Source organism: Biomphalaria glabrata, chromosome 16, assembly GCF_947242115.1.
Source record: "Biomphalaria glabrata chromosome 16, xgBioGlab47.1, whole genome shotgun sequence".
Lineage (NCBI taxonomy): Eukaryota > Metazoa > Mollusca > Gastropoda > Planorbidae > Biomphalaria > Biomphalaria glabrata.
The window spans coordinates 5976092-5994413 of record NC_074726.1 but is presented as its reverse complement, the minus strand read 5'-3'; the positions used below and the strand labels follow the sequence as shown (position 1 = coordinate 5994413).

General features: G+C 33.4%; 1 protein-coding gene across 2 annotated transcripts; it reads right to left on the bottom strand.

Moving 5' to 3' along the window:
- Nucleotides 1-191: 191 nt before the first annotated feature.
- On the bottom strand, nt 192-15399 carry LOC106073931 (DNA primase small subunit-like). 2 transcript variants are annotated; one of them, XM_056013885.1, is made up of 13 exons: nt 15228-15399; nt 12874-13031; nt 12087-12193; nt 11723-11796; nt 11329-11465; nt 10683-10741; nt 9261-9372; nt 8988-9086; nt 8216-8351; nt 7178-7247; nt 6445-6509; nt 4456-4554; nt 192-1072 (listed from the first exon to the last, which is right to left on the bottom strand). In XM_056013885.1, exons 1-13 carry the CDS (start codon nt 15331-15333, stop codon nt 1053-1055), a joined length of 1242 nt encoding a protein of 413 aa, XP_055869860.1. In that variant the 5' UTR covers nt 15334-15399; the 3' UTR covers nt 192-1052. The 2 variants fall into 2 exon arrangements, with proteins under 2 accessions (XP_055869860.1, XP_055869861.1); XM_056013886.1 differs by lacking the exon at nt 15228-15399 and adding an exon at nt 14960-14989.
- Between the last annotated feature and the right edge of the window lie 2923 nt (nt 15400-18322).

Genomic DNA, 18322 nt, shown 5'->3' with positions numbered 1-18322 from the left:
TTTAATAAGTATCTGAATGGAACAAGTGGTTTCTTGTGGGCAACCAAAAAAACTTCACTTGCCCTAGAAATTTAGCGCTAAAGAAAATATCATAAGCCCTGCTAGTTTCTGATTGTCAAATCTCTGAGGTTTTAGACGTTCACTGTATAATCAAAGAACAATGTTGTTTTTTTTAATTTAAAAACAAACTCTCAAAAACAGACTTTTTTATTCAACATTTAAAGTTTATTTACATGTAACAAAGATAAATACAACAAACAATTTTCACATGACTTTCTACAGCAAGACATGAAACCTAAACACAACTTTCACACATAACTTTATACAGCAAGACATGAAACCTAAACACAACTTTCACACATGACTTTCTGCAGCAAGACATGAAACCTAAACACAACTTTCACACATGACTTTCTACAGCAAGAAATGAAACCTAAACACAACTTTCACACATGACTTTCTACAGCAAGACATGAAACCTAAACACAACTTTCACACATGACTTTCTGCAGCAAGAAAACAAGTAAACTAGTAAATTTTAAAAATATTTTATATGAGCCTCTGCTGTTAAGGAGATGTAAATTTCATTATAACAAGAAGATTTCAAGAAAGTTGTGATAATGTCTAAGAAATATAACAATAATTTAAAAAAAAAAACACTTTAAAATATTGTTTCAAATGGAAGCTTTTAAATAAATAAAGAACTGTAATGAAAGATAGTATCAGAAACTATCATCTAAATAAAAACCAAAAAAAGTTCATTTACTTTTATACCTAACATATTCACCCATACAAGAGTTTTCGACATTATAAGATGTATAGAAATATGTTTACATTTGAAAGATTGTTAGAAAGAACATGTTTCTTACAATTTTAAAATGAACATATTTCCAAAGCTTGTAACAATCAAAACTTAAACTAGTTTGCACATAAACATACCGGTATCTTCATATCTACAATAGTTGCTCAAGTGCATGGACTTCAGTTTTGATATAGCACCTATCAATTCTGGAAATAAAACTTTGCTCATTAAAATCCACTTTCAACTATCTTCAGAATTCCATCTTCATATCTGAAAATCAAAGAATGAAAATATGTATATAAATTAAGGGTGCACCGGATAGTACTTTTTGATATCCGGCCGGAGCCGGATATAACCGGATAGTACAATTAGATATTCGGCCGGAGCCGGATACCTACATGACTCAAACAGCTCGTTTTACTGAAGTTTTTGCAAATCTTCTATATAACATACCTATATTCATATTATTTTGTTATTTACTTTCTTACTTTAAACTCTATCACTGATTGATAAATTAAAATGAACAGCATTTTTTTTTTACAGATATGCTTATCATAAACTAATCTTTGTAACATGAGATGGTGTGTGCGTATGTATTGTAAAGTAGAATGTGGGATAACTCATGCAGAATATATAAACATATATGTAACTAATGTAAATCTTTCAAAGGTAAAGTTCACTCTTGGTTTTATAGCGTAAATCTTTCTTAAGTACAATCTAAGTTGTATAGTGGGTAGATGTTTGTGTTCATGTATTTGACACCATCAACTTGTCATTAGGCTCGTGTTTTAAAGGCCACAAACCGCTTCTGGTTTGTATCTAATACAGATAATGGCTTAGTAAATATCTTAAGTACAGCAAATTTGCAGCCGTATACTGGCCATTAAATTTTGTACAATGCAAAACATAGCTGCTTCGGTCAAATGACTCATTCAACCAATGGGCAGTTAAACCAAAATATGATTCGGTGGTATTATCAGCTGTCCAAGTGACCGTTGAGAAAGCGATGCTTTTAGCATCAGATAGCATTTCACGAAGCTTTGAGGAAATATTGTCGTAGATATCTGGAATAACACGTTCTGTAAAATATTTGCGACTAGGCACAGTGTATCTTTTCTCCAGTACTTTTAAAAGTCCAATAAATCCAGGCTTCTCAACTACTTGGTAAGGTTCCATGTCAGTTGCAATCATCTTTGCTATGGCCAAGTGAATGCGTTTAGCATTATCACTATTAATATCCCACAATTTAGCTTTGTCTAAGACCTCTTTAATCCCTGGTTGCTGCTTGTGTGTGAGGCTTGACGAATCACTGGAGCTCGTAGACGTACTGGCACAGGCAGTGATATTATTTGATGCTGATTTCAATGCAGTCATTTCGTTGAATAAGTCTGGGTGTTTCGAGCGTAGATGACTAATCATAGTGGTGGTTGAGAAGTCTTTAGGTTTGCCTGGTTTACCACGTGACATTACTATTTTACAAGCATTGCAAACTGCTTTAGAGTAGTCCATTGTTTTGACATTAAAGTAACGCCATATAAGTGATGACTTTTTATCAGCCATTATTATTACTATTTAATTTACTAAATGCCCTTGCAAGCCACTTTTATACCCGTGGCTTGTGTAACAAAATACATGTAGGGATGTGTCCTGTAGTTCAGCGCCCTAATTGACATTTCTCTCCAAGTAAACAAACTTAGTGTCATCATCTAGTGACCTCTAGACAGTGTCAATATGTCTTAACAATTTGGTTTGTGGACCAGACCCTTGATTGACAACCTATCTCATAATAAACAAACTCATACCAGATTAACCTTATAGAGATTTGGCTTGTAGTCCCGCCCCTAATAAAAATTCTACTCCAAGTAAACAAACTCAGTTCCCTCATAAGATGTGACCTCTAGAAAGTGTCAACACGTTGACATCTGGCTTAATGTGGTCAGCTGCCTATCCGTGAACTCTATGTTATGGACTAAACAAACAAAAGGAGGTGGGGGTGCTCATCTCTACCTCTGGAGATATACCCGCACAGCTAGACAGACGTCTGGTCAGCATGACGTAGTCAAGGAATGTAGAATTTTAACATGTTAACTAACTTACTCAAAGGTCAAGACAAATTGAAAAAAGTGCCAGCCATTGCTGCTCTGTATGTAAAGCGCATTTATGATGTAAAGTTTCATCTCTATTTATATTAAGTTATTAACACGCCTTGTCTTTATAATAAACAAAGTTTGGTGCATATTCATAATGGCTCTATTTTTAAGCACATTATTTTGTTTTCATATAAGCATTAATACATTCTATAACAGACAGTAATGGAACGAGGTCCACTTTATGCATATTAAATAGGTGTATTTTTTACTATCCGGTTTACTATCCGGTTTACTATCCGGTAGTGATATCCGACCGGAGCCGAATAGCACCGGATAGTAAAAAAATGCCGGATATTCTGCAGAAGCCGGAGCCGGGGGGACTATCCGGTGCACCCCTAATATAAATACAACATTTCATTACAAATAAAAGAATGGAGTGTTATGGTGTAGTTATCAAGTTTATGTGACTCTCTTCAGCCAAGTCATGATCTTCAAATACAAAAACAAATTTTAATAAAAAACTCAGAAAGACAAAGATAAAGGCTCATTCCTCATTCCATATGCTAGGACAAATTTGTACAAATGCTCCTTCTTCCCAAGTGCTATAAGAGCATGGAATGGGTTGCCTGAGCTAGCCAGGAAAACCTGTGACTTGGCAGAATTTAGGTCAATGGTTAATATGCATGACTAAATGCATGACGTGTAGGACGTAATCATCTTCTTTTTTGAAGTAACGTCTGTATTATATAAGATAAGTCTCAATAATGAGACTGGCCAGATAACACCCTGCTTGTTAACCATCAAATATACTAAATACTAAGTTCTGTTAAAAAATTAAATTTTAAGAAATTATTGAACATGAATGGATTGCACATGAAGTTTTCAAATCATTTCATTCAACGTCTTCATTTGTGAGCCTGCATCCCATTGGACTGAGACAATTACAATTTATTATCAGAGGATTGTATTCCCAAACTAAAGTATTTGCCAACAGCAACCATATCATGTTAACTTCACCCTATCATGGACATCTGAATCATAACAATGACTTTATTGGAAAACCTCTTATATGCACATCCTAATAGCTATGTGAAAAAGATACGAAATAGTCTACTTCTTTTACTTATTGTCCGTCCATGCCGTTTTCTTTTTCAGTACGAGGCAAGTGGCTCACAAAGAAACCATCTAGCATATTACAAGTGTATAAATACTAGTCCCACCAACTTCATAACAGAAAACTTGTTTGTGGTTACAGAATAAACTGGGATAGATTATCAGATCTATTTTATTTCACCTGTGGCTAACAGTTATTTAGAGTCCAAGTATAAAAACAAATAACCATCTTCACTAAATTTACATTTTACATTGAGTTTACGCTGAATGTGCTCCTAAGATCCTTGATAAAAAATCCTATGCCTTCATTATTTCAACAAGATTCTATTCAATATATTAGGTAAGTTGAATTCAATTTTCACGAATTAGAAATAGACATTTTTTTATGTCGTCAGTGATTGTTTTTTAAAACAAGCTAATAATAAAAAAATGAGAGAAAAAAAGTCTTACCACTTTGTTCTATCAGCTTTCCTTTACGTGAACTCTCCAAGCCTTTAAGGAAAGAGTCAAATATATCCAAGTACCGCCCTAAGCTCGTTTTTTTATAGTCTGGAGATAAAAACAAAAAATGTTTATGAGAAATCAATTGATAGACAATAGAAATCAACCAATAAACACAACAAAAGAAACAAACTTTTTATTCAGTAGGAACATACAAGAATTGCTTTAAAGTGGCATTGGACATGTAACAAGCTGCTTTGAAATAGGAATTTCACTTTAAAACTTTAATTCACAAATTAACCATAATCGAAATAAACAAAGGCATGATAAAATGATGTTCTTTTGTTTTAAATGTCTGCACATTGTAAGATATCACAAGTAATAAAGATGAAAGCAAAATATTGCTTAACATTAACTGTACCATGGTGGCTGAGTGGTACAGCTCTTGACTTCTCTACCAAGGGGGTCTCTAGACTGAGCTGAGTGGTACAGCGCTTGACTTCTCTACCAAGGGGGTCTCTAGACTGAGCTGAGTGGTACAGCGCTTGACTTCTCTACCAAGGGGGTCTCTAGACTGAGCTGAGTGGTACAGCGCTTGACTTCTCTACCAAGGGGGTCTCTAGACTGAGCTGAGTGGTACAGCGCTTGACTTCTCTACCAAGGGGGTCTCTAGACTGAGCTGAGTGGTACAGCGCTTGACTTCTCTACCAAGGGGGTCTCTAGACTGAGCTGAGTGGTACAGCGCTTGACTTCTCTACCAAGGGGGTCTCTAGACTGAGCTGAGTGGTACAGCGCTTGACTTCTCTACCAAGGGGGTCTCTAGACTGAGCTGAGTGGTACAGCGCTTGACTTCTCTACCAAGGGGGTCTCTAGACTGAGCTGAGTGGTACAGCGCTTGACTTCTCTACCAAGGGGGTCTCTAGACTGAGCTGAGTGGTACAGTGCTTGACTTCTCTGCCAAGGGGGTCTCTAGACTGAGCTGAGTGGTACAGCGCTTGACTTCTCTGCCAAGGGGGTCTCTAGACTGAGCTGAGTGGTACAGCGCTTGACTTCTCTACCAAGGGGGTCTCTAGACTGAGCTGAGTGGTACAGCGCTTGACTTCTCTACCAAGGGGGTCTCTAGACTGAGCTGAGTGGTACAGCGCTTGACTTCTCTACCAAGGGGGTCTCTAGACTGAGCTGAGTGGTACAGCGCTTGACTTCTCTACCAAGGGGGTCTCTAGACTGAGCTGAGTGGTACAGCGCTTGACTTCTCTACCAAGGGGGTCTCTAGACTGAGCTGAGTGGTACAGCGCTTGACTTCTCTACCAAGGGGGTCTCTAGACTGAGCTGAGTGGTACAGCGCTTGACTTCTCTACCAAGGGGGTCTCTAGACTGAGCTGAGTGGTACAGCGCTTGACTTCTCTACCAAGGGGGTCTCTAGACTGAGCTGAGTGGTACAGTGCTTGACTTCTCTACCAAGGGGTTGGGAGTTAAAGACACCCCTGATTACATCCAACTCTGATGGGTATCCGACATACATTAGGGAAGTAAATGTGGTTGGTCATTGTGCTGGCCACATGACACCCTCGTTAACTGAGGGTCACAGAAACAGATGACCTTTACATAATCTGCCCCCATAAATCGCAAGGTCTTTTAAGAAGTATCTTTACCCTTGTTAACATTACTTCACTTTTCTTTATTGTGGCAAAGAAAACTGATGACTTTCTTTCAAAATATTTTTTTATTTTGAAGCTAAACATTTATTTCTCCAAACTCTATGCTGTTTAATATAATGAATTTTTCTAAGTGATTAAATTCTTGTAATAAAATAAGTTCTCTTTCAGATGATGTAAAGGTCATCTGTTTTACATAGCTACCCGCAATTGTTAGGACCGGCCCTGCCAAATGCTTTACCACTAAGCCACCAGATTTCCTTGAAATAAAAAGAGAGAAAGAAAAGAATGTCTCAAAAGTTTTAAGCCAAATAAAATGATAATTGACATGTAATAAACCAACCTCTAAATTTCTTCCCTTGATCATCCTCAACAAGATCAACTTTGTCCAACTCTTCCAGTAGTCCACTTTGGGGGGAAAAAAAAGTTAAATTATTACATTAACCTACATAAGTAGATCTAAACAATATAATTTTATAATTTTTGTTTATTATAAGACAAGACAGATTCTGATTTTATAGAGATGTACCATAATATCATATTATGTTTATCAAGTTCAATAATAATTTAAATTATTTTAAATCTGATTCCTAGATAATCAAAAATGGACCCAGTTTCATGTTACAATTTATGTACTATGCCATTTATACTATTGAGCTAATGGTTTTACTTTTATACAATTATTGCTCAATGCCATAGAAAAAAATTTTTCAATAAAATAACAATAGAAACAGGATTAATATAGCAATTAGACCCACGATGACCTGTTAAATACAGTGAAAAAACGCAAACTTAAAACTCTATGGCCATGTCACAAGCTTCTGAGGACTTGCAAAGACCTTCCATCATGGAATGGTACCGGGAAAAAGAAGAAGAGGCAGAGAAAGAGATGGGAAGACAAAATAAAAGAATGGACCGGAGTGTCATTGAAAGAAGTTCTTCCAAGGCAAAAGTGGGAAATAGCGAAAGACAGTCAACAGATCTTTTGTGGTGCCCCGACAGACTAAGGGATAGGTGAAGGTGGTGATAACAAATTTAGATATTTTTTCAAATAAAGATATATAAAAGACAAATACCTGACAGTTGGGACTTGCTCAGGGTCAAAGTCATCAATTTTTTCTGGATCCATAGGTACACAGACACGTCCTGTTTCAATAATAACAGCATAATTTAGTTTGCTGCTCTACTATGAGATTTAAAAACTAATATTTTTTTTAAAAACCTTATTTGGTTTTGTCCCTAAAAAACATAATTAACACTCAATTAACTTTGTGTTTTGTGCCTGTTTTCCTTCATGGAATGTGGTTGTGTTTTTAATTTATTTATTAATTAAAAAAAGATAAAGAGACCTTGTAATCACAACAAATTTCCAATAAGGATCAATAAAGCAGTCGTAGTCTTAGAATACAAAAATTGAAAAAAAGTTTTTATGAAATCTATAAGCACTAAAAGCTTAAGAATTATATAAAAAAAAAAAATTATATTAAGTTAACATATTTTAAAATGCAAAATAAAAAATTCCATATTGTCATTACATTGAAGTAACAAATGAGTCTGACATTTTTTTTTTGTTAATAATCCTACATTACTACCCCCATGAAAAAGTCATAAAATAGCTCTTTTCTTTATATAGTTTAAATTTAAAAAAACAACAACAAAAGAAACAGTATTTAGAAGGCACAAATTTACCATTTTTAACAACTAGCTGGTTTTGTCAGGCATTGAAAAAATATTACATGGAGATATTTGAAAGTTATTTATTTTCTACATATTTCACTGCTTATATGAGCTAAGTTATGTGTTTGTTAAGCTACAAAAGTTTGTTTTATGATCAATAAATGGCTGCCTGGTCATGTGGTATATGCACGCGGGACTGTCGTTCGGTGGTCTTGATAATCCCAGGATCATACCCTGTCCACCGTCATCCCATGTCGTGGGAGGTTTAAGTTAGAGAGTAGAGCATCTTCAACTCTAAAGGAACATCCCCAAACATGTAAAACATTTTGCAAAAACAATATAAAGTCTAAAAACAAAACCCATTCTTCTAAGTATGAATTCTTAAGTTGAAATTTGAAACTGAATATTCAAAAGCATATTCTGCATTATAAATGTACCTGTTTTAGGATGAATGCAAAATGGACTTTTCAGCAAGTGGTTCAATCCTTTACTGACATTAATATCCAACCTTGGGTAGCAAAGCTGTAGCATGATTTCTTCTTTAACATATGGGTATTTGTACAGATCCAGTTTCTAGACAAAAACACCCAAAATAATCTTTTACATTTTCTCTAACATTGTATTTTAAGGATTATTTTTTTTTATAGTTTTCTCAAAATACAATACGCAAGGTGGCCAGAGTGGTACAGCTATTGACTTCACAGCTAAAGGTGAGTTTTGAGATTTGAAAACATGCCAGATGCTCTAATGCATAGCCAAATTTTATTAGGGCAAGTATTGATGGAAGGTCAATGTGCTCAGCATTTAGTGCCAACCCCATCTAGCTGAGGTTTCTAAGCTCCAATATGTAATTGTAATATCAATTTGATAATTTTGTGTTTAAACTTTAAAATTCAAGACTTAATTTTGTAATGTACTCTAACTTTGATGAAAGGTGGCAAAGTAATTGAGAATTTAGCTTCCAAACTGGTGGGGTTTGAGAAGTCCCTGAGTCTACCCAGCTCTAAAGTGTACATCAATTGGGGAAATCAAAGGTGATTGTTCATTGTGCTGGCCAAACGACACCGTTGCTATCTAATGGCCATAAATATCTATGAGCTTCACATCATCCTCATGGAGAGAAATGAGGAAACATGAAGTTTAATCCCTTAGAATATATTTGTAGCTGATACATAGACTAAATTTCCACTTTAAAAAAAATTCACTTACTTCTTTTGCATTTTGTAATCGTTGCTTGATGATAGCCCATCTTGTTGATGTGTTGGTTCCCACTGTGACAAAGTCTTCTGCCAAGACGCTCTTTAATTGTGATCACAGGTTAAGAAAACGAATTTGTAAAACTTTCTTGATAACAAATAAAAAAGCAAACAGTAGTGAAAAAATTAAACAGTAGTTAAAATGATAGAAGTTAAAATTAAAAATGTCTGAAACAATACTTATATAGATTTATTTTATAGAAATGTATAAGCTACAAAGGATATGGTCATATGGGATCATTGCAATCACTTTTTTCCATTTCTCTTCATCACCTAAAAGGTCTTGTTTCTTGACAATGTATTCAAGAAAATATTTGGATATGATATCTACAGCATGCCTGTGAAATAATAAGAAAATATTTTGAAAAACCTTTTTGAAATAAAAACAAACAAACCTTATATAAAGCGTACTTGTATCAACTAACAATAAAAAAGCATTTATAAAAATTCGAACTCATGTATCTGAAGCCTACATGGTAACCACTCTGCTAGTGGAGTGCTTATGAACATGGAAGATTGTATAGTTATCTATTGTTTCTATAGTCTCGTTGTATTTATCATGTTGCGTTCACTAAGACTCAGAGGATGACCTATAAAGGGAACTAAATTCAGCTTATACCACCACTTCAGTCAATTACTATTTCTTTCCCTTGTAAGATACCAAACAAAATAATTTATTACCAATAGTTCATTAACTATTTGGTTAATTTTTTATTGATTCTTGTGTTGTCAGGCAAAAGAAATAATTGTGCAAAATTTCAGCTTGATCCAAGATTGGGTGTGGGAGAAAGACAGAGTGAATTGATATAAGCTTTGTAAAAAGATGGACTGGGTTAGCTTAACAAAGCTGGACGAAACAAATAATACAAAGTAAAGATTTGCTAATGGATAACTATTGAAGGAGTGAGAGATAGAAAAATAGATAAGTGTTAGGCGCTGCGGTGCTCGATGTAATGCATTATCTAGATTGTAAACAGGTTGGTGAGACACTGATTTTTTAAACTTGAAATTATATCAACAAACTGAACTCTGAGCGCAACAATAATGAGTTGATAAGACGTAGTTGACATTTAACATATTTATTCCATCAAAGACAAAAGGGAAACATCCAGTGTTGTCGCTGCCAATGCAAAAAAAAAAAGAGGTCCAAAATAAAACTATCTAACAAAACGCTATTTTATCAACTCTTATTTGAAATCTATCTTCAGATGTATTTTTTATTTACGTTTTGGTCGCTAAGTGTCACTGCTAAAAAAAACAAACAAAATAAACAAATTCCAAATTTACCCACTAAGTCTATTACTAACAAATCCCCACCCCCCATTAAAACAAATTCCAAATTTACCCACTAAGTCTATTACTAACAAATCCCCACCCCCCATTTAAATAAATTGCCAGTAAACTTGTACTTTTTATTTAGTTACTACAGTCTAATCATACAAAGGCCAACACATAAAAGGCAATATAACTTAGGTCTTGACTTTGACTTCTTGTTCCAACCTAAACAACATATAACAATGTCCCATTCCATAGCAGTGTCCAGGACCAACATGGTTCAACTGTGTTTCTTAATGCACTTTCCTAAAATTTCTTTGACACCCTTGTTTTACCAAATATGAAATAAAACTATGACACAGGTTAAACACACCTTATTGAGGGGTGGAGTTTGTCTGGTAAAATCACTTTACGTGACACAGTTTCACCGCCCTGTGAACAAATGGTAACAAGAGGTTAGCAAATACATTTTACTAATGTTTAGGTCAAGGTCGAAGGTCATGTGATCAATTGATGCTGTTTTACACACAAAAAATAATGTGTATAATTTGTTTTACCACAATTAGGAGAAAAAAGAAATGCAGCCTATAGAAATGTGACTTTCAATTGAATTTTTTTTTCTCTAACTTTTGTCAATATTTCACCACTAAGTTGCACCCCTGGAAGTAAATTTTATGGTTGTTAAGTGTCTCAGCTTATCTAATTATCATGATAATAGTGAGTACATGGGAGAGTTATATCTTATCATCATAACAAGCAAATATTTTTTTTAAAAGCTAAAAGCTCAGAACAATAGTGTGACAGTGTGAACAGAATCTTTATATAACATTCTATTTGAAAAATATTCTCATTGGTTCATGATTTGAACAATTCACCAATGAATAGAGAAACTGTTGACATTGCTCTGTAATTCAAACCAATTCTCAAAAAGAATTTATTGATGTCAATTGTGAAATGCTATGTTGATACAAATGTGTAAAAAGAAGGAGGGGGGGGGGGCATAATAATTAAATTACAACCTTCACAAGTGTTAGATATTCAGCAATGGCTGACCTCCCCTGGGCTGTCAAAGTGCGGGCTGTTTCATCACACACCCAACAGTGAATTCCTCTACGTCCAGAGTAGACCCACAGAATATGTTGAAAACCAAAATCCTCTAAATTAAAACAAAAAAGTAAAACATAAATCTTACACATGGAACAAAAAATATAATTTTATTTTAATTTTTAAAAATTATCTTCTAATCAGAGCTAAAGCATTCAAGTATTTATTTGACATATATACTTGATTCACTTTACTAAAAATTTAGTCTTTGTATTATTGCTGTATAATGCAAGCCAAAAAAAATAATTCTTTTTTCATAATGAAAATTTTTAATACTTGTTGAATAAACTGGAACCTTAAGATTTTTACCTCTTAGAGCTCTGTCTAATATTTTAACTGCCATAATCATTAGTGGCCAACAGTTTCTGCAAATATCTGCCCCACTGAAAGCAAACAAAGTATATTAATTAACTGCATGAATTACTTCTAAAAGACTTTCTGAACTCTATAGAATCTATTAATTTTTAATGCCTACCATGTCTCAAGGTGGAAGGGGAGAGAACAGGGATGTCATTTTAATCTGGTTTAACTTTTATTTAGCTGCACTGATACTATCTTTTTTATTTTTAAATTAAAAAGTTATCTTAATAACTGCTTTCTAGGTAATTAATTTTCATAAATTTCTTCACTGTTAAAGTATCAGCAATGCTAAAGAAAAGTCTCAGGGACTTACGAACAGCAAAAACGGACATCATCATAATCTGTCATGTCAATATCAAACACAAGTTCCTTCTCTTGGGCTAAAAAAGCTGTTGACTTGATGGTTTTCTGATCTTTTGGCTTCAAAATAAAAAAAGCACCAGTTATTTAAAGAAAAAATGTATCTAAGTAACTTTATAGAACTACAGCCGATTGAGAAGACCTTAAACATAAAGGTAATTCAAATCAATTGGTGTAGCCTATCAGCTTTTCATGATAATATGCACAAATAGAATGGTAATCAGTAAATTATTTAAAAGGTAGTTCTTGGCTACCTATGAAAGGGGTTGGAGGTTCGACACCCGACTCGAGCAGAGTTGTGTTTACTGAGCGCCTAAAGGCAGCACGGAAAAACCTTCTTCCAGATACCCCCTTTCCCACAAATGAGATTGGACCAAAGCGCAGAGCATGCTATAAGCATGAAAGTAGCGCTATATAAAAGCTATGATAATAATTAATTTTGTAATTTTAATGTAATCTTTAATATATTTCTATTAAAATTTTTTATTTATATAATTTTTTTTAAACAATTAAAAAAATTGAGTTAAAAGATATCTAAATTAATGTATACATTCTAAACCAAAAAAAAAAATATATAAATTAAAAAGTAATAAAAAATAAATTTAAAAAAAATACAACTTTGAAGTATTTAACATTTTATTTTTGCTGACATCAATAACATTTTTAATTTATAAGATATTATAATCAAATTAGCTTTTATTGAATATTGATGAGATGTAAGTACCCAATAAGATGCATACCCTATGGGAATAAACTGCTCCTAAATCTATTTTATGAGGACATTTCTTCTGAAGTTCTTTCTCAAAGTCTTGTTGGTCAGTAAATGAAAGGTATCTAATGTAAACATCATCTTTGAGTGTAAAAGAGAACTCTCTGTGACTGAAGTAATGTTTTGGCACTGAAACGAAAACATGAAATAGAACATTATTTTAATAGTAATCTAGGCTATTAATTTTTCGCCACAAAGATTAACCAAAAGAAATAAGAAAAAAAAAAGGTTGTAACAGTCAAAAGATTTCATTTTGAAACATTGTTACTGTGGTGTGGGGTTTCAAGTTTCATCTCTTCCTACTCCCCTACATGTGGTGTACAGAGAAAGTTGTGATAAAATAACTCCTCGCAGAACTTTTGACTTAACACTTGTTATGACACGATTAGGAATTAGTTATTTGTTTCATAAACAGGGGAAGTTTTGACTTAGAGACAATGATGCGACTAGTAAAAACTAGAATGGGTTTTGAGGAAGAATAGTGAAACATAAAACGGTTGAAGGCTTTAGAGAGGGGCTTATTTGAACGTATGTATAGATTTAGCTTGATGACATTCAACAGTTGCCTTTGTTATTATTAAACTCTTAATTGTCATTCACTATCAGCATCGACTAACATATAGTTGGCCTTTCGCTTGTGTTATTTGTTTTCGTTATTTGAGTGTAACTTGTATGCATAATACACAGAGTGGAAGAGACAAACACATTTTTCTGGGTAATGTTTTATAATGCTATCCTTAATCAATTTATACAGCTTAGGTAAATACTACTAGATCTATCTTTTAAACTGTGAGGGGAACAGACTTTGAAAAAATTATACTTTTAACAACCACATGTACAACTAAACAAAAAAATAAATAGTTTCTTAATAGTTTGAAAAATATTTTGACATCAGTTTGAGCATGATAGATTTTTATTAAACTGGTATTGTGGCAACATCTCTCTTTAACTATTTTGAAATGCCATTTAATTATACTTATAAGCTACAGTTCTTTTTTGTTTCACAAAGTAGCTAATGGTTGCCTGGCCATGTGATATGCGCATTGGACTGTCATCATGATAGTCTCAAGTTCACACAGCAATCCTAATACAAAGTCAAGGGACAAAGAAGGGAGATGAGATCTACTAGACTAGACAACAGATCTTATCTTACAGGGGTTCCTTAAAAAAAAAAGTATAACTGCATATGATTACTTAGAATCTAGATCAAGGTCTGATTTCAGATATATAGAACACATTGAAAAATACCGCAAAGATAAAAAAAATTTATTAAATGTGAAAAAAAAACAACAAATACTGCAAAGATATTTTTTTTTTAATTAAATGTAAAAAAAACAACAACAAAGAGATGATAATCCATTTTCATAGGGAAAAGAAGGAAAATGATATTGTTTCTGTAGCTGGAGAAACCATTGAAATAGTGCAAACTTTTAAATACCTTGGTACTATCTTAGACAATAAAATTAAATTTTACTTCAAATATTGATTATATCAGCAAAAAAAAGGGCAGCAAAAATTACAATTGTTTAGAAAAAATGACCTCATTTAATGTTAGCAAATAGGCCTTGGCTATGTTTTATCACGCTCACATTTGTAATATTTTAAGTTTCAATATCACTGCCTGGTATGGCAATCTGACATTAAAATTAAAAATAAACTTCATAGAATCCTAAATGCTGCTGGTAAAGTCATTGGCAAAAAAATACCCCATTTAAGCAGCTGTTTGAGACAAACATTCATAAAAAGCTTTAGGTCAGGATTTTATGATTTTACAATCACAAAAGATATAAGACACTGATAGTATTATAGTATATAGATCTAGCTGTATAACAATGTATAGCAAAGACAAACACACAAAATTTCTTTTGTTCCCCTGGCAATTAAATCATTAAATAGAAACTTTCTGATAAACTTTTCGCATGTAATGGCGTGAATGTAGATCTATATTTTGTGATTCTATAGTTACTTTATAAAATCTTTTTTTTTTTTTTTTTTGTAATGGCTAATGCACAAATTGTATAATCTAGATCTAGTTTAGTTAGATTCAATTAGAATACTTTTATGCTAGAATTTAGTAGATTATCTAGAATTAGTAGAATCTAGTTAAATAAAATTTTAAATCTCGTCTTTTAATAAATCTCTAGATTCTAGATCTAGTTACGAGTATCATATTATTATTAATGATAGATCTAGATCTAATTAATCATAATTAAATTAATTAGAATTTAGATCTATTAATTATAATTTAATAATAAATTAAATAATATTAATAATAATACATTTTCATGACTAGATCTAGATGATAGATCTTAACGACTTAACTACCTCCTCCATAATTTAACCATTTGAAGTATGGACCATATGGAAATAGTCTTTTATAATACAGTGGCAATAAATCCGGCAACGCTTCTGGATTATAGTCATCCGGCATTCTAAAATTGTGCAAAGTAGACTAGTCTGACTAGTCACATCAATTTGCTTTTTGTTGATCCCAACAACGCGCCAAGAAGAACTACATTTACTTCCGGTATAAACTCATTATTAATTCGCTATTTTAATTTAGCATCGTTGCAATTTATACCAGAGTATGATTTTTTCCCCTCCCTATCTTCAAATATAGATATACTATATACTAGTATATACCTAGGCCAGGCCAACGTGATACAAAAAATTCCATAATAAGTAAATGCTATAAACTTATCCCCTAAATATTTTGTTATCACTTTTTGGCGTAGGCCTATACATTAAAAAGATTAGAATATATTAGTCTGGTTTGTAACCACAAAGAATTTTGCTGTAAACAGTGTAAAAAACATAATGATGAACCCTAATAAACTATTTGTAGCCTTTTACATCATCTGACCTTTGAATGGAGTCGTGGATGGTGATCGGAAGTCATCCATATATAGGCCTAAAAATACAATACACAACGTAATAAAATACTCAGACACGAAGATCAAGGCACATTTATTATTCCATATAAGTAAAGTCCACCCTTAAGGCCTTGCAATCTATAGAACCAGGGCCGGCCTTAGACTAGGCCACTGCAAGCTATGCGACAGCAGAGGGCACCGCACTATCGTAGACCCCGCGCTAAGTCTAGTTGTAGGCTAAATCATTAAAGTAAACCATTATAACTTATATTCCCGCGGCCTCCTGAAATTGCAAAAGATACACACACAAAATAGCCCTGGAAATCTGAAATTATTAATGTTAAAATCTCCTGAAAACTCATAAAATCTCCTGAAATATAGACAAAATTGTCTTTTTGGGGTATCATTCAATATGAAAAACGCCCTTCCTATGCACGATTTTTTTTTTAAAAGTTATTACGCAACACCCGCAACTGTGGCATCGTGTGAAAACTTATCAAGAATTAGGTAATTCTTGCTATTGAGCGTGATCTGTGTTGGAAACCAAATTTTTATGATATGACTTCTCTACACGCAAGACTTGTAAAGTAAAGTTAATTTGATCACGATTTTGTACTTAGTAAAGATTGGATAATATGCAAAGACGAATTTATTTTCTAATACAAAATCTTAATTTTCACTTAATGTTATCCTTATCCCTGGCCAGACTGGGCCCCGCGCAATCCGTTTAGCGTAGGGTCCCGCGATTGCTAGGCCATCTGTTTCTTTAGCCAACGGTTAACGATCAGGGTGTCATGTGGTCTGCACAACTGCCTTAATCCCCCCCCCCCCCACTAAAGTCAGATAAACATTAGAGTTGGGTTGACTCAGGGCGTCATAAAATCCTAATATTCAAAATCACAGTCTTCACCGAGATTTGAACCCAGGATCCCAGGTTCGGAGCTAGCCATCACGAGATAGCTGGGCTTGTTAGGCCTAATGGTTGGAACGATAACGCCTACAAAACATGTGCAGTCGTCCGCCCCTTCCACGGAGCTTTTGTTTCCAAAGGGAAAATCGGGAGGGGGGATGAAAGAAAGGGACATCTGGGTAAATATTACCGTAATCGCTTTTTAATAGCATGTATAAAAAAAAAGGGGGGGGGGGGTTGAATAACCTGAATTTAAACTCGTGGCTCAAGCCGACATACTAACCATTCTACTAGTGAGTTGCTTATGAAAATAGCCTATAATCAAGAGGACTTCAAGGAGTGTGTAGAATATTTGTGTTTATAGTAGTTTATACAAATAACAAACTATGATAGTATAGTGTTTAAGAAGGAAGACATATTAGGAACTCCATTTATTATGTAAACACAAGCGTGTTCAACTGACGCGCTAGTGTGCAAATGTACATATAATACTATTATGTTACAGAGTGCACTCATTTTGAATGAGAAAAAAAATGTGCTACATCTAGACACATTATTAAATTTAGATTTTCATGTCCCTGAGAGTGTTTTGTTTTTTTAAACAAAGTATTGAAACGTTACAACAATGACAATTTCCTGAAGCTTTAAAAAAAAATAATAATAATAATAAAGGAAATAATAAAGAACAGAGAAACAGAAAAACTTTTTACTACATATTTAATTAGGTTATTAGTTATCTGCCTTTTTTTTTTATTAACAATACCTGGTGTTTGAAATATATAATTAGGGTTAAGAATATATTCAACTTAATTCAACCAAAAATGTCTAGAATCACAGAACTTTATTACATAAAATATATCTAGCTCAAATATTTAAAATTGGAATGCTATATGTAGCCCTATACTATAAATTTATTGAGCCAAAATATTTAAAATTAAATGCTGCATAGTATATACTATTAATAAATCTAGCCAAAATTTAAAAAAAAAATGCAATATTCTAAATATATATTATAATTTTAAAAAACTTTAAAATTAAAAAAATGTACAAAGATCCAAAATCAGAATGCTGTAGGCCATTTATATTATAAATAAGTATCAAAATTATAATAATATATTAGTGAAAATATGCAAAAGAAGAAATAGAATGAATACCATACTAACAAATATATTTGTAGTCAAATATGATGACTGGAGTCTACAGTTATAAGATAATATGTATTTTGTCTATTCCTCAGATCTACTATCTGTTGTGGATGTCTCAACTGACTCTCAACCTGCCAATTTATTACGGCTTTAGGGTGGTTGTGAAGGAATTTCTTGGTGTTGAAACACAGGCAACTTGCAAAGCCTTGTCCAGTCACTTGCTGATGAAATTCAAACTGACACTGGTGAAGGTGCTTTGCTCTTACAGCATGCCAACTTTCTCAAACAAATAAACAAAAAATTGTGTGTATGCTGTCAATATTCTAGTCCAGCAATATAACAGATAACAGAATGTATGGAAGAATACAAAATACAAATGGTTGTAATAGAAAAGGGAAAATGGCTGCACTAGAAAAAACAACTAAAAACTTTTTTCCTCCTCTGTCTTGAAAAGTCATGAGCGCTCCATTTATACCTACCCCCCCCTCCTTT

Bases quoted from the DNA above. Each gene is read 5' to 3' on its own strand.
- LOC106073931 (XM_056013885.1), bottom strand. From the start codon at position 15,333: ATGCCGGATGACTATAATCCAGAAGCGTTGCCGGATTTATTGCCACTG. The intron at 11,466-11,722 runs GTAAAAATCTTA...GTTTTAATTTAG, and splicing joins ATTAGACAGAGCTCTAAGAG to AGGATTTTGGTTTTCAACAT. The intron at 4,555-6,444 runs GTTGGTTTATTA...TTTTATCTCCAG, and splicing joins TCAAGGGAAGAAATTTAGAG to ACTATAAAAAAACGAGCTTA.